Below are 21,276 nucleotides of genomic sequence, written 5' to 3' on the forward strand. Positions count from 1 at the left end.
AATTACGTGACTTGTAAGACAGTTCCTACAAAAGTGGGAGGTTTTACGTAATTTCCATACCAGTGTGTGTAGATGTATGAATTTTAGAATGCTACTGGCGTAAGTCTTCCGTTAGCTTCAGTTACTTCATATTTTTTGGTAAAGTTTATTTTCAAGTCTTTTTAAGCCTTCTTCTACCTTTTTGTACTGATTTTTTGTCTCATAATCGCATATTCTAATTAAAATATTTGTAGGTCTTTCGTTCACGTATCCAAACCATTTTAACAAATTTTCTCTTATCTTATTTTTAATTGCGACCATATACTTTTTTTCCCCACTATACAAGATAATTAACTTGGTTATCAATTTCAAAGCAAGTCTATTCATGGATGGCTATGGCGTTGGAAATGAGAGACACCAAAATTCAAGCGCTTAGCCAAATATTATATAAAACACTAATTCGTGGTCATGGATTCTAGGAGCAAGTCAATTTAAACACTTGCTGGTCTTTTGAAGAGGTGCTTTCTTTTTTTCTTGGTCGCGCCATTTCTGGAAGGCCTCAAACTGTTCAAGGATTCCGAAACCCTAATACTTAACGAGCAAGATAAACCGTCACACAACAGCGATAGAGAAAGAGAGGTCAGGGACGGCAGAGTCGGAAATTCCTACTTCCCGGTCAGAATCGAGCAGCCAACAAGCATAATCCCCACCAAACTCCATTAATCCAAGTTGCTGGGAGGTGCCAAGTGGTAATTCTCCGTTGGCAATTGGTACTTTGCAAATATCATAGTTCCAATTAAACAAAAATATGTGGCCAGAAATCGACAAAATTGCCTTGCTGGTCAACCACGATTTGTTCAAATTTCCAAACTAATGGGTTCGATCAGCGGTTGAAAATTTGACCCAAAGTTTGATTAAGTCGAGATTAACCAATACTTCAGTGCATAATGCATGCTTTGATTTTATGCGCTACTCAATTAAGACAGGATTAAAGATGAAGTTTCAAAACTTCGCCTGCTAAAGTAAGTCAGGGGTGGATTCCTCCAATATACTGTCTAATAATGGAATTTTATTTTAAATGTGATATGAACTTATACATCTTTTTTAATTTGTTATATGGACTTAAATTTTAAGCGATTTGTCATAACAACTTTTTAAAATCATTAATTTGTCATTTCACATTTGCTCCGTTAAGTTTTCCATCCAAAATAAATTACGTATTGTTTACATTTCAACATAAAGAATATTATCCAACTTTACCATAGATCCATAGTTTGGAGGGTCCGTAATGATTCTACATTTGTAGTCATATTTACTTTGAAACAGAGAGAAGTGAGTGCAAGTCGTTCCCTTTTTCCAAAGGGAAAACCCTCAAATTCTCGTATACCAGATCAACCCCTTTTTTGTATTTTTTGATAAACCTCTGAATTACTTTTGTCGAAAGCAATTTGGAGAGTGAGATATTGAAATATCTAAAATAAAACACAAGTGTCTTGCAAATGACATTATTTTGGACTGAAAACTTAACGGAGTTAAAACAAGATGACAAATTAATAATTTCGTAAAATTGGTATGATAAATCTCTTACCATTTTAATCATGTGACAAATTTTTAAAAAATATATAAGTTCATATGACATTTTAAATTTTTTACTCCAACAGCATGTTTGTTGGATTTTATACACAAATGGTGACGTTATATTTTTGTTTTGGTGAGAAATGGACGTGCATTATTGTATATGAACAGTCTAAGACCCTTTCAGCTGTAGTCAACGTCGGTTGCACCAATAGAAAAAAAAGAAAGAAATAATTTTGGCAGAAATAGAAAATATTGGGTCAAGAAAGGTGGCCAAGGAAAGAAAAAATCAAATTGGTTTTCTTCTCCGGTCCCCTACCCAACACAAAGTTGTATTTTATACACGAAGGTTATGAGGGACAAATGAAACTATCATCGGTGCTCTTAGAAAATGCAGAGTCAATTTAATAAGATAAATGTTTGCTGATGTAATTTAGAAAATTATAACATCTTTTTGTTAAAAATTTTGAGAGAAAAGAAAATATCGAGAAATAATAGCGTACATAAAGAAAGTAGAAAAAATGTACATGAATACACAAAATGATAATTAACCACAAACTATTGATTCACTTTCTTTTTAGGTTTTGTTTCATACATTTCATTTCTCCATCGTCCCTTCCTCAACCTCTCATTCACTCCTTGTACATTATCTTTGTTTGCTTAAAAAAAAAGTTTGAAAACATAATAGTTATTTTATGAGCCAAAAATAAATCAAAAGGAAATTGTAGTAATGGTTCCTTAATTTTAACCCAATTGCAGTAATGGTCTCCCAACTAAAAATATGTAACCACTTATCTATTAACTCGTAAAAATGTACAACTATGGTCATTTTCGTCAACTTCGTCAAGAATTCCATCAAAATAAGTCACGTGTCATGCACATGAGGCATAATCAAGGGGCAAATATAAAAAGCCAAATGGAAAAAATTGTCCAATGGTTCCTCAACTTTAACTCGATTGAATAAATGGTCCCTTAATTTTAATACATTGGAGCAACGATCTCTTAAATTTAACCCACCATTTCTATAATTTTCTCAAAAATTAATTACAATACCGTAATTACAAATGATTGAACTCAGACAGATGATCCAAACTCCTCTAAATTAGTCACTTAAAAACAAATTTTATGTTTATCTCTCAATAATTTCACCACTTTGTCATTAAGCGAAAGAATTAATATTTGAAAAATGTTCTATGGATAAGGTGAAAGCTCGGTTTTCCACTTGTGTGTGAGTTGGAATACAACTTATACATTGTAATCATGCACGACCTCTTATGCTTGTAAGCTAACTTAATGAGACTTTCTAAGATACTTGAAATTGTTTGTGTCGTATTGCCGATATATTTTTCCGATCTAGAGGATGGAAAGCAAGAGTCGAACTTTAATTATAAAAAGAGATACGACTAAAGTTTGTAGATGCAAATGGTTTACACTCGTACAATTATTCAAACTTTTTTTTTTTTTTTTTTTAAGAATATTATTACGAGACAATGATATGACTGACATGCACCATTAGTCGAATAGTTGTCTCACATCACATTCCAAAAACAGGATCATGCTTCTGAAATTTATTGACGTGTTTACTTATTTAGAATTTCAACAGTGGATTCGCATTCTCTTTCGTTATTTCAACACATGTATGTTAAAAATTAGAATTAGTCGAATTTATGGCTTCTTATGTATTTACTAATACACACGAACTCAACAAACAAGTGGCACTCATATTACAACTTGTAATTCAATACTTGAGAAAATTATTAGAGGAGGAACTCCTCTCATTCCGATTCCTTCTTTCTTTATTCATGATTACACCATGGGTAGTGCTATCCATACACCCACTTATACTTCTCACATACCATCTTAATTTTCGATCGTTAGATCGAACAAATAGCAGAAAATCAATGTAAAAAAAATTAACAACAGCGTATGAAAAATAAAAATAAGTCTATGAATAGCAAATTCGCTTCACCAAATGATGTTCATACCAAGCATGTAATCATGTCATACTTGTTTATTATTAACAAGTCCGCATGCAAATAAGATTGGGCCAACACAACCTAGTCTTCAAAACTCAAAGCCCAACTAAAACCCAACAGAAACATAATTAATTCCAAGTCAGCCCAGCCCAAATACAAAGCCCAACAAAAAATCCTTAAACCGAACAAACCCAAACCCAAACCCAAATCCACCCACTCTCTCCTTCCCCGCGCCGCATTGCGTTCATCGTCGCCATTGTTGAAACCAGGTGGCCTTGGCATTGGCAGCTGCCATAGCTATACCTCCTATCGAATGGCTGTAGCTATACCACCATTTTCTGGAACCGACGTCGTTTCACCTGCGGCTACACCTAAACCCGCTCTTCCTTCCTCCGTCTCCATTTCTGGGGTTCTAGCCTCCCATTTCCCTCTCCGCCGGATACCATACATTCCGACGCATTAGGTTCCTCGACCGTCTCTGCTATGCATTCACTCTGATATGTATCGAAGTCTTGGCGTTCACCGCCTCATATACCGGAGCCGCATAGCTTACTACGTGAAAACTGGCCTCATCGATCAAGCACTCCAGGTGTTCGACGAAATGACCCACTCGGACTGCCGCGTTTTCAGCGTCGACTACAACCGCTTCATCGGCGTACTCGTCAAGCACTCGCGTTACGATCTCGCCGAGCACTACTACTACGAAATGGTGCCAAAGGGATTCTCCTTGAACCCGTTTACTTACTCCAGGTTCATTTCTGGCCTGTGTAAGATTAGAAATTTCACCCTCATTGAGAAGCTTCTTCGAGACATGGATAGGATTGGGGCATTGCCTGACATCTGGGCTTTCAATATATATTTGAATCTTCTGTGCCAAGAAAACAGGACGGATTTTGCTTTGGAATTGTTTCATAGGATGGTTGATAAAGGAAGAGAGCCGGATGTTGTATCGTACACTATAATTATCGATGGGTTGTGTAAAGCTGGACAATTTGATATGGCAGTTGATATTTGGAATGGTATGATTAGGAAAGGGTTTAGGCCGGATAACATTGCGTGCACGGCCCTGGTTGTTGGGTTGTGCAAGGGTGGGAAGGTTGATTTGGCTTATGACCTTGTCATTGATGAAATGAAGGGTAGAGTCAATTTTAGTAGTTTGATTTATAATGCTTTGATTAGCGGGTTTTGTCGTGCCGGTAGGATTGATAAGGCACAGGCAATCAAGTCATTTATGAAGAGAAATGGGTGCGAGCCGGATTTGGTTTCTCACAATGTGTTGTTGAATTATTGCTGTAATGCGTTCATGTTGGAGGAGGCTGAGAAGTTGATGAAGAAAATGGAGAGGGGTGGGATGGAACCGGATGTGTATAGTTATAATCAGCTTCTCATGGGCCTTTGTAAAGCTAATAGACCAGATAAGGCGTATTTGTTGATGCGAACTAGGATGGAGCCAAAAGGGTTGTGTAATGTTGTGTCATATAATACCATCATAACAGCATTTTGCAAGGCAAACCGAACTGGAAGTGCTTACAAACTGTTTGAGGAAATGCGTAACAAGGGCACTGTGCCAGATTTGGTTACATTCACTATTCTTATAAATGCCTTTTTAAGAGAAGGTAGCTCAGATATAGTCAAGAAGCTTCTTGATCAGATGACAGCAATGGGTCTGTTGCCTGACCGTATATTTTACACCACAATAGTTGATCACTTATGTAAGAGTGGGAATATTGAAATGGCTTATAGTGTTTTCAGTGAAATGCTAGAGAAGGGAATCACCCCTGATGTGATTTCATATAATGCTCTCATTAACGGGCTGCTCAAGGCTTCTAAAGTGAGCGACGCTATCCATCTTTATGAGGAAATGCAGACTAGAGGATGTAGCGCTGATGAGGTAACTTTTAAATTGATAATTGGGGGTCTCATAAGGGAGAATAAGGTTTCAGTCGCTTGTAGGGTATGGGATCAGATGATGGAAAAGGGCTTTACTCTTGATGGAGCTTTCTCTGAGACTCTGGTTAATGCCATCAATTCAAAAGATGCTGCATAAAAATGCTAAATGGTTAGTATAGTATACAAACCCTTTAGTTTTTATGTTTATGTACCAATAAGTGTCGCTGCAGTTTTGTTGTTCAGTTGTATAAGTTTTGGTGCTTATATCGATAAACTGTTAAACCTGTGATGCTACTGACCTATTTTTATTTTAAGTGTGGTTTATTGGTTGTGATGATTATGCTATCTTACTTACGGACTATGGTCTATTGCAGAGTCCATAGTTAGAGGCACTTCTTAGCGAGGATTTCACCTCATCAAGCCTGGTCCATTATCCTCTTTCTGGCAAGCTACAAACAACTCAGGTGCAAGCTTGTACGATTCATTTATGTATATATATTTCCATTTGATATGAATACAAGTACATGTATTCTGCTGCTTGTGAGTGTCGTCAAACAAGATACATGGGTGTGTACGAGGGAATGTTGGGGGGGGGGGGGGGGGGGGTGGGTGGGGAGAGGATGGTAAGTATTAGATACCCAGGATATATTCATTTGTCCAGTGCTTATGACAATTTATTTCACCGTCATGAAAAACTGACATTGAAACTATCAAAGTAGAAGGATGTGAGTATTGTGGTGGTTGATGGTTGATTAATAAAATCATTGGTACAATGCTGCATTTTAGGCACAAGCTTTGAAGGAATTGTTGCTTCATGATTATTTGTTTCTAAATTTCTATGGCCTTCATAATTGTTTTCAATGTCTTCTCACCATATTCTTGAATCTTGTTATTGGTCGATAATGCTTATCCATATATGGTTTGTCTCCCTAACTTGACGCATGCAGTCTGCTTAGAATGCCAAAAAGTACCTTAGCCTACTTTGTTCTTTTCTTTGACCGGGGGAACAACACGTAATGCAAGTGGGCTTTGCAAGAACCAGACTGCTGAACGGTAATTGCTTACCTTTACTCTTTTCTCAGAGAACATTGTTATTGACTATCACCCCCAATTGTCTAAGGAAGGTAAACTAAAGAGAAACCTAATGAAGATTTCAAAACTGCGTATTGATTTTGTTCCCTATTAGTTTCTGGACTAATGAATTCAACCTTAACCGTGGCAGAGTTCTTCGACTTGATTATATGCCTAGTCTTTGGTGTTATCTACCAATATAGTTCTGAAGCAATCTAGAGTTTTGATTCTCGTTTTCTTTTTTCAATGTGAGATGAGATGATGTAAGTGAGTGATCATATCTGATTGCTCAAGAATTTGCTTTCGACTTCGTGTTTTATTAATTTGAGTATGTCGTTTATGGGGCACAATACCGCATGTTTTCTGTTGTCTCTGCTTGAGATCTTTGCTGCATTCCTTATATGAATAAGCTGTTTGACCAAGCTCTCTCTCTCTCTCTCAGTGATAGTTGTTGTTTTTTATTTATTTATTTTGAGAATAACTCTATCCTAATTAGTAATTACATTAAATCCCTTATAACTTTTTATTTTTTTATTTTTTTTTTATTTTTTTTATTTTTTTTATTTTAAATTTTCTTAGGGTGCACCATGACCTTCATGGACATATAGCTCACATGCAGAGGCTGCAGATCTATTTTAAGAACGCCAGCGTGAGAGCACTATCAATCAAATTTGGGCATTAAAATTACTCAAGTATGACTTCTTATTCGAAATGCAGTGATTTTTGGACCTACTGCCACTATTCTCTTGCCCTCTTTTTTTTTTCTTTTACTTGCATTGGATTATATTCTAGCAGAATTTTGATTGATGCTATTTGTATTTTTCGTTTGCATGTAGGGACTAACAGAAAGAACAACAAATTTTTTTGGCCATGTCCTGAAGAAAAGCGGATTAAAGAATATGAAGACCGGGTTTCCTTTGCCATGCCAGAGTCTTGAGGATGGAAGAACACGAAGAGAACTTCCAAGGAATCACCACTAGTTTTCACAAGTATAACACAACCGCCGACAAGGTGCTTTTCAAATACTCGCGGCATTTGTTATAAGCCAGACCCCGGGTCACATAACATCTCCGGTAACGGTTAAAGATGTTCTCTGGTCATGAGCAAGTTAGCGTTGAATGGTATATCTGGCAGGAAGTGTTTATATCCAGTTGAAGTTTGCATCTTCTGTAGCATTTAGCTTTTAGGCAAGCTGGATATAGGGGCAAATATGTAATTTTGCTGCCACTCTAAAATACACAGAAGCACTTGGACAAAAAGTTGCCACCAGAGATTGCTTGCCTCCTGTGCCACCTACACGTTGATTCTTTTCCCTTTCATAAAATCATCCTTGAAGTCCTCTTCAAGTTATTCTCTCACACCAATTCCTGAGTATTATTATTCCGCATCCGCTCCTCCATGCTTCACTTCTTCATTTCTCAGTACCACTCCGTACCGCCATGCCTCGCCCTGGTGACACCAACCCACATTTTGTCCGGCCATATCCGTCACAAACTCCAGAACAACTTCCACAAACATCTCCACACGGTCCATTGGTGCCACTCCCACAGCACCATGGCCAACACCCCGCGCCACCCAACCTCAGACCAGACTGGCCTGGACCGCATCACCCTGAACCACCAGAAGTCGAGCCAGAACCAATACAATTTGAGCAGGTTCGCCGGCCCCGGTCTAAGCATCAATGGCGGCATTCCAACCCAGCGGGTCCATTGGTGTCATTTCATCCACAATTCGAAGAACAACATCCGCTGACAGACCAGCAAACCCTACCACTAGTTCCATCAGTGCCAACCCCGCACCCTGATCATGAAGACCAACATCCTCGGAAAAAGCATCAAGGCCGGAAAACCCAGCCTGTAGTTCCACCCGTGGCAGCTCCATACCATGATCACGAAGACGAACGACATCCTAAGAAAAAGCATAAAGGCCGGAAAACCCCGCCTCTAGTTCCAACCGGGCCTTCCCCGTACCATGATCGTGAAGACAAACAATATCCCTGGCCACACGGTTCACAAGGGCAGCCGCATAGCCGACGTACTCACCCGCAGGGCTTGCTCATACCACGCCCTCAACCAACCAACGTCTTCACATGGTCCGGAGCCATTTGCTGTGCAATTTTTTGGGTTCTCATAATCATAACCGGCCTAGTGGTTCTCATAATCTATCTTGTTTTCCGTCCCCGGACTCCGAAATTCGACGTGTCTTCCGCCACGCTAAACGCAGCGTATCTTGACATGGGATATCTTCTCAATGCCGACGTTACAGTGCTGGCAAACTTCACCAACCCAAACAAGAAGGTCAGCGTCGACTTTAGCTACCTGATCATTGATCTATATTACGGAAATACCCTCATTGCCACCCAGTACGTAGAACCCTTCTCAGCAGAGAGGAGTCAGTCCATGTTTGCAAATGTTCACATGGTGGCCAGCCAGGTGCGTCTCGGAGTGCTGGAAAGCCAGAGGCTTAAGAAGCAGATGGAGAACAATCGGGCGGAGTTTGAGGTGAAGGGGTATTTCCGGGCACGAGCTAACTTCGGAAAGATCCTCCGATACTCGTACTGGTTGCACGGTGACTGCAGAGTGGTGCTTACTAGACCTCCTGATGGAGTTCTGGTGACTAGAAAATGCAAGACAAAGCACTAAGCTAGCATTTGGAATTCCATCCTTTTTCTTTTTCATCTTTTCTTTTTTCTTGGATTGTGTGTCAAGCATCGAATTTTCGCTAGTTACTTCCAAATTTGTTTCATTGACTTTCGTATTCATATTGAGATCCCGATCGGATATTCTTTTTTTTTTCTTTTTTTTTCTTTTTTTTTTTTTTGGTTTTCACGAAAAGCTGTTTCACTTCAAAATTAAACAATAAAAAAGAGTTTCGTTAAAAAAAAAAATTGAGTTCGGTTAAAAAAAAAATATTTTGCTTATTCTAAAAGTAATGGACCTTCGTATAGCTTTTAAAAGCTACTTTCATAAAATGCAGGATTGAACTTTAAAAGAATAATTTTAAGAGAGTTTTAATGAAAAACCAGCTGCACTGTTTACTTTAACGAAAAACTATATTTTTACACTAAAAAATCAAACATGATATTATTCACTTTATCCTTTATTTTGTCCTTATCGTTAAAACTCAAAGTTTTCAAGTCTTTTTCATTAGTTTTCCAATTACTTGGGAGTTTTAACAAAAAGCTCGCGGTATTGTTCACTTTAACGAAAAATCATATTTTTACACCAAAAAGTCAAATATGGTACTATTCACTTTACCCTTTATTTTGTCCTTATCGTTAAAACTCAAAGTTTTCAAGCCTTTTTCATTAGTTTTCCAATTACTTGGAAGTTTTAACGAAAAACCCGCGATACTGTTCATTTTAACGAAAAACCACATTTTTACACTAAAAAATCAAACCCGGTACTTTTCACTTTACAAAAAAAAATACATTTTCAATTCCTTTAATACGCTTAGTGTTTAGAAATGACAATATTTATCATTCCACATATATTTATTCCTTGCAGAACAAAATGACTACCACCACTACTACCGTCACCACCATAACTACCACTGCAGCCATAACCATCACGACCGCAACCATAATCACAACCACAACCGTCACCACTGCCCTCCTACCACCATTGTTAACTCTACACCCCAACCACCACACTCAACCATGGGCAGCACCACCATACCCCACCATTTATGCTCCAATCACCACCACAGCTATCACCACCACTGCCCCTATATCGCCACCATCCCCTCTACCATGCCCATTTGGTCATTAGATACAGTTATATCATTTTCACGTTAAAATTTACTAATGCTTTTTCCTTGCTTTTCATACTCTCGCTTAAAAAATGCAGCTTATCAACGTTCAACTGCTTTATTTCACAAATGATCATTCTTAAAGAACAACAAAAACAAATTTTTTTTTAAAAGCACGGCAATCACAAAGTGGCCCTTAATCCATTTGATATGTGAAACTTATAACCAAAGAGCTTATGGACAGAAGTAGCCTCAATCGCGACGGAGTTTGATCTTTTGCTGTAATGCACTGTAATTTCTCAAGCAGCAGAAAATAAAACCAACCCAACTTTTTGACAAATCTATGAGACTACAAGACTGAAATTTACTGCAATATGTGAAAACGTAAACAAACATATGTTCATCCATCTGAGAAAACATAAACAAACAAATACACAGGGCGAAGGCTAAGCTTGTTCAGAAAACGCATCACACCTTAATGTATCCGACTCATTGTTTCAAAAACATGTTACATTTCATTTCATGGTACAAAATCGAACAAGGAGAAACTTATGCGAACAGGATAATTACATAAGCTTTCCCCTAGACAGTGAAGTTACAGAAATCCAGGGTTCCCGTCGAGCCCCTTCATGTTTGTGTATGCCAAGAAATGAAAGCAAGCAAACACCGCTCTTCAGTAAGCTAATTCCCCGTAATGCACTCCAACCAAAACCTACTAACAACACAAGAATGAATTTTCCAACTGGCTAAAACCTCCTGTAATGATCCCTGGTAAAGAAGGGATGCCTAAGGGCTTCGGGAGCTGTTAGCCTGCTGGACGGGTCAAATTTAAGGAGACCTTGCAGGAGGTCGATGAGATCACCAGCTGAATGATCTACATGCTGCATCACTATATTCTGACAAAGATGATATAATTTAATAAAGTTTTTTTTTTTTTTTTGTGGTTGATTTAATAAAGTTTAATTTAAACAACGTTTCTGAACATATTTCAAAACAGAAGAGTAAAAGTACGGTATTCCATATACCTGGAGACGATGTAGCTTTAAAACGGCTTTAATACTTTCTCGAGAAGTTGCACCTTCTGGCCAATCCAATCTACCCCGTCTGACATACTTCTCAGCATGACGGCTGAACCAAGAATACAGAAGTAGCAAAGGAGACAGTGATGAATATAGACGAACAAATGTGATCTGAACTTTAAAATACGATGAAATTCCTAAGGAAAGCACATACTCTGCTCTTTTCAACATGTGCTGTGGCATTGGACCTAAAACCCTCTCCATCATAGCTAGGTGTTCCAAGTTCTCGTGTGTCTGGAACAAAGCCTCTCCCTGTAAAGAATTTTATTTTATTTGTTTGTCAGAATCTCTACAGTTAGTCCTAATCCAGAAATTTGGCAGAGACTGATGGACCAGTATAACTCAGAGACATACCGAACACAACTCTACCAAGATGCAACCAACACTCCATATGTCGCATGGATAACTCCATCCAAGTCCTGTAAATATTAACAATCTTATGAATTTTAAAATATAAATTGATACTAAATATTCTAAATGCAAGTGATTTGCAAGAGAAAAGAGAGCATAGTATTACTATTAGCATACCCAGAATAACCTCAGGTGCCCGGTAGTGCCTTGTCGACACAATGTAGTTGTGCTCTTGATGCTCATAGGCTGTGCTACCAAAATCAATAACCTTGATAGCGCTAGACTTTGGCAACCTTTTATAACCAGTTCCATCTTTTGGCGGCCGGGATGTAAACTGTGACAGCAAAGCAATAAATAAAAATTACAATTTTCAATAAGTGAACTGGATGCAGGTAAGAGGCAAAGAGAATAAGTGAACCGTCTCATTTGAAGGGGCAACAATAAAAAAGTAAAAAAAACACAAACTGCAGAACAATATAACTATAATCACAGGAAGAAATACCTTGTACTCAGGTACTTTAATGTATTCTGAAGAAACAAAAAGTATGTTCTCAGGCTTCAGGTCGGTATGGATGAGACGCATATCGTGCATGACTGCAAAAGTTACATGCCACAGACAACATAAGAACTACTAGTGTTCACTTTAAAGTCATTGTCCAGCCCAAGAAAAGATGCTCAGAAGATATTCATACATGTCATGGGAATAAGCTTTACTGAAAAAAAAAAAAAAAAAGCAGAAACTTCAAGTAAATTTTTAAGAAGGAAAGGTAAAAACTTATGGAATAGTACAACTGCCGCTATAAAATTTGAATGAGATAAGAGAAACAACAGAAGTCCAACTACACACATGCTACACATTCCAACAGTTGCCTGCCAAGTTCGCGGACAAGATCAACCGGAAATGCACGATAATTATTTTTCCGGAGGAAATCGTATAAGCTTGGTCCAAGCATCTCAAATACCTGTTAAGACCATTTAAATTCAAAAATGTCTTAACCCCCAAAATATTGGTGAAGTTGGGGAATCATTTTTATCAAAAATCAAGCTTATACTTACTATACATATATGGTTACGATAGTCAAACCAGTTCCGTATTTGAACACAACTGCAAAGAATAAAGCCACTTAACAATCACCCAAATTTCATTTTACAACTGCTAAGAAGCAAAAGAAATAACCATGACAGGAAAAGTATACTCACCGACTTCCATTTCTGTCATTCTTCCCAAGCAACTGTAGCACATCAACTTCAATCCTTGCTGCTTCACGGTATTTTTTGATACTCCTGACAACTTTTATAGCTACCATTTCTTTTGTTTCCCTATCCCAGCATTCCAAAACCTGACCAAAAGTTCCTACACAATGCAAAGAGCAGAAATATGAGAAGACAGATCAAAGGTACAGGAACCCATCTAGACATAGGTCTAAATCCAGTGAAAACCTAACCTTCACCAATTTTTCTGTGGATCTTATCTGCAAGTACAGAAACAATAGTTTGAGCAGAAAACTACAAATATTTTACAAACCTAAAATATCAACAAACAACTATGTGTGTGTGTGTGTTAAATGAAAACAAATATTCTGAACTACTCAGACTAAATTATTTTGAAGGCACACCGTAACGAAAAAAATGAACTAAAAATAAAACTTTCAACACTTTAGATATATATTTTAAATTCTAGAGCAACCCTAAAGTCCAAAGATAAGGTCCTAGAAGTTTTTACTCGTAAGGAGATTTTCTTTATATAAAAATTCATTGGAAGTACACCATTGAGCAAACAAAAAAAAAAAAAGTTGGAAGTACATCAGTGTGATTTATTAGATTGTGGGAGTTTAAAATACAGTATCGAGAGACACATGAAGAATGTAAACGGAAAAACCCTTCAACGATGAATGAACGTAATTACAGCGAGATGTTAAATTTTCTCCAAGCACAAACATGTAATGTCCATCTTTGTCATCATCTCGCCGAGGGGAAGATCCTTTTTGAGTTAACCCCTTTACAAAAAGACTAGGGCGGTCTGGGAGTACTCTCGTAGGTCCAAAGCTTGTCCCACTTCCAACATCTTGCTCATAATATATTCCCGACTGAGCCTACACACAGCCATTCATTCATACTCCACTATACAAACATTAATACAAAAACTTCACCCCTTACCCATCTATCATTCATTTCTAACATTTTCCCTTATCTTTTCTAATCAACCAAATACAAAATCAATGTATGCAGATTAAATAAATCATACAAATGTAACACCCGAATACTGAACATAACCAGCTTCGATATGCCTCACCTATGATATATCTAAGGGGTCATCAAAATACTAACAATTCAGTTATTCAAGTCTTCCAAATCATTTATATACTATTAATATACAACTGAATTTCCTCAAGAAATATAATTTCATGTCTAAGGCAATATTTTGGACAAGATCAAAATTTTCTGAACACTAGTAGATCATGAAATTTGGAAAATGAAATCATTTCGATTTCTACCTTCAAATTACCTAAAATTTTAACATTATATCCTACCCAGTCGAATTTACCACACATAAGAAGGTAAATTGGGATGAATTCAAAATTGAAAAGCTAATTTTAATGAAAAGTATACAAACCAAAGCCTAAATAAACAAAAACAAGCGTAAAATTTGTACCTTTGGGTGAGGCTGAGGGGGGTCCCAAGCAAACCTGGGGCGCTTTCTTGGACGCCGATCAATGTGCGAAAGAGGGAACTCCGACACGTAATCCATCTCCATACAATTCAAAACCCTAACGCTAAATTCACCGATTGAAACAGAGCTCGCTCTGATTAAACAAAATAGATCGCGAGATACGGAGAAAACGCCCTAACCCAGTAACCGCTGTTCTTTGTGAGCCACCGCGAACCGTCGGATGTGATTGGGAGGATTAATCTGGACTGTTGGTTGGTAAGTGGAGCTGTTATGTTGACCACACAATATTAATTGTATGGGCCGTAATTAGACTTGGGTTTTTTTACTCATCAGCCCAGCTTAAAGAAAAAGTGGGCCGTAATTGGACGTGGGTCGGTTTGGAATTTTTGCAAATGTGAAAGGATGCGCAAGCAGGGTAATGTCGTGTGAACAAGTCGAGATCAAATCTTCTGCACCTATTTTGTATATATCTTTTCTATGACTTTTATCATTGGTTGATATGTGTTACATTTGTGATAATGAATTTAAGGAGTGCTATTAACATATCAATCAATAGTAAAGGCCACCTAGAAATTATTTGAACTCTATTATTAGGATGTGGCATGATTTGGAACAAGATAGTTAGTCTATCGTTTCTTTAAGGTACGTGGAGGTGGAGAGTCAGTTACACATAGGTGGTGTCATTTCCTAATCATTGCCTCTATAATCCAACTTGGATAATGTTAGGGAGATCAAATTTTTAACTTAAATTTGCAAATCAAGTGATGTGTCACTGTGGACATCGAAATTTCGGTGAAATGAATGTTGACGAATAATTAAAATTTCAACGCTCACGTGTCACATAAATTTTACATGTAGCGTGTGACTCAACGAAAAATCGAAATAAATTGGAAAGGTCATCAAATAGGACACGTGTCAATACCTGGCAGAAATGATTTATTTCATCTGATTATTTAAATCCAAAAATCAAGTTTTGGAATTCTATAAATAGGAAGCCAAGGCATTCATTTTGGGAAGGAAGAGGAGAAAGAAAAAAAGGAGAAAGAAAGAAGGGAATTTACATCACACCAAAACCTTGAAGCCTTGAAACTCTAAAGCTCTCAAGCAAATTCCGAAGGATCAAGAAAGCTATCTTCGTTCTTCGTCAAATCCTCCTTCAAGGTCAAGCCCCAACGGCCCTTGAAGAACTTCCACCGACTCAAGATCAAGCCCCGACGGCCCCTTAAAGAAAGTGTTCATCATCCGTTCATCCTAAGATCAAGCCCCAACGGCCATTTGGATCAACAACCTCAACAAATCCACACATCCAATCGTTCTTCAAGATTAAGCCCAAAAGCCCTTGAAAATCCGCTCATCCATCAACCTTCAAGATCAAGCCCAAAAGCCCTTGAAGAAATCCATACACCCAGTCTTCAAGATCAAGCCCAAAAGCCCTCGAAGATCCGTTCATCAACTGTTCATCCTTAGATCAAGCCCCGACGGCCCTTTGGATCAACAACTCATCCACAAACCTACACCCTACGAAGACAGAATCAGATGATCAAATTACAAAGAGATTGTAACCCCAAAATCATTAATATCAAAAAATATATTTTGTACACGGTATTCTTGTTTCTTTTTGCAGGAACTTTTCGTGTTTACAAATTTGGCACGCCCAGTGGGACCATCTCTACCTCTTATCTCTGTCTCCGTTCAAGATATTCAAGCACAGTCCATGGCTTCAAACAAAGAACAAGTCATGACTATCGGCACTACCTCCATTGAAAGACAGCTGGTTCAGATGAAGGAAACAATTGCAAGGCTGATAAAGACTGAAGAGGAGAAAAACTTGCAAACCGCCGGACTCATCAACCGTCTGGAGGCGCAACATGGTGTCATAGTGAAACCAAGCTCTCTTCCAACTAAGAGGACCGAAGAAGGCTTCAACCCAAATGCCTACGAACTCATGTCAAAGGCTAGGCATGACTTTGCTTCCTCTTCAAATCTTAGAAAGAAGGTTTCAAACACCGTCAACGACAAAGATCGCGACCTCACCGAGACCCAAAAGAAGTTGAAGGAGCATGATTATGGAGTTGACAACAACAAGGCTGGACTTGGCTTCACACCAAATGCACCCGTGAAGATTTCAAGCAAAGTGAAGAAAGCTAGCGCTCAACACATCAGCGTGAGCATTGAACAAGACCAAGAAGAGCCTAAACCCTCCCCTCGGACGTCGGTCTTCGATAGGATGAGCCATTCAAGCTCCAGAACTTCAGTGCTTAATCGCATTGGTGGTCAAGACCGAACCTCTGTCTTCAAGAGGTTTAACGCGCCGACATCCCAAAGCTCTGTTTTTGAAAGGTTGTTAAAGCTTAAGAAACAAAGCAACACAGTTATCTCTCCTCTGCGACGATCAGCTTCAGAAAGATTTGAAGATAATGAGAAGCCTTTTGGGAAGAGGAAGACAACACCAAAGGAAGAAAAGCTCGATGGGTTAGGAGAAAAAGACGACGTTCAAAGCTTGATTCCTTCAAGGATGAAGCGCCAAGCAATCCTAGAGGTCGACACAAAAGGACCACTGAAGGTAAGGAGGCGCATCATTGTCCACACTGGCAAATCTTCATGCCAACAAACCCAAGAGAACGGCACTGAAGAGGAGATCCAAGATGTTTTCTACATCACGGTTCAAGAAGGTAAAGAAGACGAAAGCCCGAGGAAATACTCAGAGTCCCTACTCTCCGACCCTGATCCAAGCGGCAGTACAACCATGCAAGTCATGACCACTGGAGCAACTTCAATCGAGGAGCAGTTAGCTCAGATGAATGAAGCAATCGCAAAGCTCACACGGACTGTGGAAGAGAAGGACTTGCAGATTGCCGCACTTGTCAACCAACTAGATGCGCTGCCCGACGTGAAAGTCGACCCAAATATTGGCCTATTAAAGAAAGAAGACGACGAAGAAGAGGAGCCATCAGTGGAGAAAGTTGAAGAGAAGCCGAAGCTAGACCAAGCAACGACATTCATGGGATCTCTCTCTATCCAGCAGCTACAGGAGATGATCGCAAGCACTGTCAAGACACAGTACGAAGGAAGCTCGCATGACTCCGTACTGTACTCAAAGCCTTACTCCAAGAAGATTGATGCTTTGAAGATGCCAAGGGGTTATCAGCCCCCAAAATTCATGCAGTTCGATGGAAAAGGCAAACCGAAGCAACATGTCGCCCATTTCATTGAAACTTGCAACAATGCTGGGACAGAGGGAGACTACCTCGTCAAACAGTTCGTGCGTTCGCTGAAAAGTAACGCTTTTGACTGGTACACTGACCTCGAACCTGAGTCTATCAACAGTTGGGACCAGCTAGAAAGGGAATTCCTCAACCGTTTCTACAGCACTCGTCGTACTGTAAGCATGTTAGAGCTGACCAGTACGAAACAGTGGAGAGATGAACCTGTCGTCGACTACATAAATAGATGGCGCTCCTTAAGTCTGGATTGCAAAGATCGGCTTTCTGAAACCTCCGCCATTGAGATGTGCGTTCAAGGCATGCAGTGGGGACTACACTACATCCTTCAAGGCATCAAACCACGAACATTTGAGGAGTTAGCCACCCGCGCCCATGATATGGAGTTAAGCATCACCCGTCATGGGAAGAAAGAACAGATCGCCGACTACAAGAATGACAAAGTTTTGGGGCCAAAGGTGGATAAGGCTGCGTGGAAACCCACCAAGGAAGCAATGACGGTCAACACAACTCCAGTCAAAATCCATACACGAGGCAAGGCGATTCAAACCGAAGCTTTTCGTGATCAAGAGATACGTAGACGCACTTTGAACGAGCTTGAGGAGAAGACTTATCCATTCCCCGACTCTGACGTGGTTGCCATGTTAGATGACTTGCTTGACAAAAAGGTGATCGACCTACCTGAGTGCAAACGGCCAGAAGATATGAACCGTACTGACAGTCCAAGGTACTGTAAATTCCACCGCTTCATTAGTCATCCGACGGAAAAGTGCTTTGTGCTAAAAGATCTCATCATGAAGTTGGCTCAGAAAGGGATCATCGAGCTAGATCTTAATGATGTGGTGAAGTCAAACTATACCACCGTCACTTCTGGCTCTTTGAACTCAAAATCTTCACCTCAACCGCTGGGGGCATGCTCCAAAACCATGTCAGTCAAGTCAAGTGAAGTTGAAGGATGGACTTATGTCACTCCAAAGAAAATGCACAAGAAACATAGGTCTCCTCCACAAGTTCACCAATCGGAAAGGGGGTAAAGCAGCTACCGTCAACCTTCAAAGCTACATGAAAGTGTTGAGGATGATGAAGTTATGACACAAAGATCGTCCGTTGCCATCACGATGCGCGATTTCTTCCCCAAAGACTTCTTCAATCACTCAGTCAAGACTCCTTGCTATGAAGATTGCAAGTAATGCCTCTCTAAGATCGTTTGACAAAATCATCAAAAAAAAAAACGCTCCTGTTTCGCACGAGCCTAAAAGGCGACAACCAAAGCTCATTGTCCGCACGAGCATAAAAGGCGACAACAAACGCTCCTCGTTCGCACGAGCCTAAAAGGTGACAACCAAAAGCTCCTTGTCTGCATGAGCTGAAACTGCAACGGCACCGAGCTGAAACTGTAACGGCACCAAAAGCTCCTTGTCTGCATGAGCTGAAACTGCAACGGCACCAAAAGCTCCTTGTCTGCAACGGCACCAAAAGCTCATTGTCTGCATGAGCTGAAACTGCAACGGCACCAAAAGCTCCTTGTCTGCACGAGTTGAAACTGCAAACGGCACCAAAAGCTCCTCGTCCGCACGAGCCTAAAAGGTGACAACAAACGCTCCTGGCCCGCAAGAGCATAAACTGTGTACGGCAAAATCATCATCAAAACCATCACTCATTCGAACTACGTTATGACTTGATCTCTTATTTGGAAGAGTACGTAGGCAACTTGAAACTTCAAAACTTCAAGTACAGTCACATCAAAATAAATAAATAAATATTTCATTAAAGAAAGTCAATTTTATTACAAAAGAAAAGAAAAGAAAAAAAATACATATGTTACTATGTATTAGAAAAAATATATATATATATTCTCTATCCAAAAAAAAAAAATATACATGTTAAAGTGGGTTTGCCTACACTTAAGACCCATGCCAACTCAAAGAAACAGAAGTTGAAGTCCACAAAAAGGAGCAGCCCAAATCCAGGCCCAAGCCATGCCCTCAACCCGCAATCCCTCTACTTTCTGTAGAATAGGTTTCTTCAATCGCCAAACAGCCATGGACGACGACCTTGATGATCACAATCATGACGGTGACGACGACGGTGCGTTTAATCAACGATTGGAGGAAACCAGAAAATCTTCCAGTCGAACTCAAGATCAAGCCTCGATGGCCCTTGAAGAAATTTCCAGCCCAATTCAAGATCAAGCCCCGACGGCCCTTGGGTTGACATCTACATTAAGGGACTTCAAAACGCATCTTCTACACGTGACAAGCACATGTCTACGACGCGCCTTGAAGTGGGGGCATTTGTGGACATCGAAATTTCGGTGAAATGAATGTTGACGAATAATTAAAATTTCAACGCTCACGTGTCACATAAATTTTACATGTAGCGTGTGACTCAACGAAAAATCGAAATAAATTGGAAAGGTCATCAAATAGGACACGTGTCAATACCTGGCAGAAATGATTTATTTCATCTGATTATTTAAATCCAAAAATCAAGTTTTGGAATTCTATAAATAGGAAGCCAAGGCATTCATTTTGGGAAGGAAGAGGAGAAAGAAAAAAAGGAGAAAGAAAGAAGGGAATTTACATCACACCAAAACCTTGAAGCCTTGAAACTCTAAAGCTCTCAAGCAAATCCCGAAGGATCAAGAAAGCTATCTTCGTTCTTCGTCAAATCCTCCTTCATGGTCAAGCCCCAACGGCCCTTGAAGAACTTCCACCGACTCAAGATCAAGCCCCGACGGCCCCTTAAAGAAAGTGTTCATCATCCGTTCATCCTAAGATCAAGCCCCAACGGCCCTTTGGATCAACAACCTCAACAAATCCACACATCCAATCGTTCTTCAAGATTAAGCCCAAAAGCCCTTGAAGATCCGCTCATCCATCAACCTTCAAGATCAAGCCCAAAAGCCCTTGAAGAAATCCATATACCCAGTCTTCAAGATCAAGCCCAAAAGCCCTCGAAGATCCGTTCATCAACTGTTCATCCTTAGATCAAGCCCCGACGGCCCTTTGGATCAACAACTCATCCACAAACCTACACCCTACGAAGACAGAATCAGAGGATCAAATTACAAAGAGATTGTAACCCCAAAACCATTAATATCAAAAAATATATTTTGTACACGGTTTCTTGTTTCTTGTTTCAGGAATTTTTCGTGTTTACAGTCACTAATAGCACATAAGCACATCAATCAATACTTAAGTAATAACCAAATCATCAACAACCATGTCATTTGGTTTGCAAATTTAATCATGAATGTTTAGTTTGAGGACCATTTCTAATTACATTAAAGTTGAGGGATCATTGCTACAATTTCCTCTTTCTTTTGTAAACCATTAAAGAAAGAAATTTACCATCAACAGTCACCTCATGTAGTCTAAAAACATAATCTCCCTAACATTTACCTTCCCCTTTTAACTTTCTAACATTAATTTCCTACCTTTTTCATCTTCCCCCTCCCTCTCCCTTCATCTATGTTCCTACATTCTCTTCCTCCTGTCTTTTTCCTTTTCTTTTTGTCCTCTTCTCGTACAACACGAGAGATTTTTCAATGTAACTGGAATACGGGGTGGTACACCACGTGTCATTATACAAACGGTGGGATATGTGTGTTAAAAAGTTAATAACTTAAAAAATAAAATTTTTCACTACTTATATAAAAACACATGGTGTAACACTCATGTTCCGCTCGCAAAGAAAAATTTCTTGTACAA

General features: G+C 39.2%; 3 protein-coding genes across 5 annotated transcripts; 2 read left to right on the top strand and 1 right to left on the bottom strand.

Moving 5' to 3' along the window:
• Positions 1–3,741: 3,741 nt before the first annotated feature.
• Positions 3,742–9,282, top strand: LOC137732131 (uncharacterized). 2 transcript variants are annotated; one of them, XM_088687471.1, is made up of 5 exons: positions 3,761–5,589; positions 5,795–5,884; positions 6,368–6,473; positions 7,071–7,183; positions 7,328–9,282. In XM_088687471.1, exon 1 carries the CDS (start codon positions 4,030–4,032, stop codon positions 5,575–5,577), a length of 1,548 nt encoding a protein of 515 aa, XP_088543597.1. In that variant the 5' UTR covers positions 3,761–4,029; the 3' UTR covers positions 5,578–5,589; positions 5,795–5,884; positions 6,368–6,473; positions 7,071–7,183; positions 7,328–9,282. The 2 variants fall into 2 exon arrangements, with proteins under 2 accessions (XP_088543596.1, XP_088543597.1); XM_088687470.1 differs by having other exon boundaries at positions 3,742–5,589; positions 5,795–6,473; positions 7,328–7,750.
• On the top strand, positions 7,931–9,282 carry LOC137732132 (uncharacterized). The gene has a single exon (XM_068471432.2). It carries the CDS (start codon positions 7,931–7,933, stop codon positions 9,131–9,133), a length of 1,203 nt encoding a protein of 400 aa, XP_068327533.2. The 3' UTR covers positions 9,134–9,282.
• Positions 9,283–10,585: 1,303 nt separating this feature from the next.
• On the bottom strand, positions 10,586–14,557 carry LOC137730937 (serine/threonine-protein kinase AFC2). 2 transcript variants are annotated; one of them, XM_068469949.2, is made up of 12 exons: positions 14,325–14,557; positions 13,578–13,764; positions 13,117–13,143; positions 12,872–13,025; positions 12,728–12,776; positions 12,519–12,633; positions 12,174–12,265; positions 11,849–12,005; positions 11,675–11,739; positions 11,475–11,572; positions 11,267–11,369; positions 10,586–11,137 (listed from the first exon to the last, which is right to left on the bottom strand). In XM_068469949.2, exons 1-12 carry the CDS (start codon positions 14,424–14,426, stop codon positions 10,988–10,990), a joined length of 1,299 nt encoding a protein of 432 aa, XP_068326050.2. In that variant the 5' UTR covers positions 14,427–14,557; the 3' UTR covers positions 10,586–10,987. The 2 variants fall into 2 exon arrangements, with proteins under 2 accessions (XP_068326050.2, XP_068326051.2); XM_068469950.2 differs by having other exon boundaries at positions 10,586–11,130; positions 14,325–14,544.
• Positions 14,558–21,276: the final 6,719 nt, after the last annotated feature.

The sequence above is a fragment of the Pyrus communis genome, chromosome 16 (genome assembly GCF_041283825.1).
Source record: "Pyrus communis isolate YQ-2024b chromosome 16, ASM4128382v1, whole genome shotgun sequence".
In the NCBI taxonomy this organism is placed as follows: Eukaryota; Viridiplantae; Streptophyta; class Magnoliopsida; order Rosales; family Rosaceae; genus Pyrus; species Pyrus communis.

Excerpts from the sequence above, each read along its gene's own strand:
- LOC137730937 (XM_068469949.2), bottom strand. The coding sequence starts at position 14,426 with ATGGAGATGGATTACGTGTCGGAGTTCCCTCTTTCGCACATTGATCGG. Across the intron at positions 13,144-13,577 it reads AGAAAATTTAACATCTCGCT|ATAAGATCCACAGAAAAATT; the intron begins GTAATTACGTTC and ends CTGTACTTGCAG. Across the intron at positions 12,266-12,518 it reads ACTGTTGGAATGTGTAGCAT|TCATGCACGATATGCGTCTC; the intron begins GTGTGTAGTTGG and ends TAACTTTTGCAG.
- LOC137732132 (XM_068471432.2), top strand. The coding sequence starts at position 7,931 with ATGCCTCGCCCTGGTGACACCAACCCACATTTTGTCCGGCCATATCCG.
- LOC137732131 (XM_088687470.1), top strand. The coding sequence starts at position 4,030 with ATGTATCGAAGTCTTGGCGTTCACCGCCTCATATACCGGAGCCGCATA.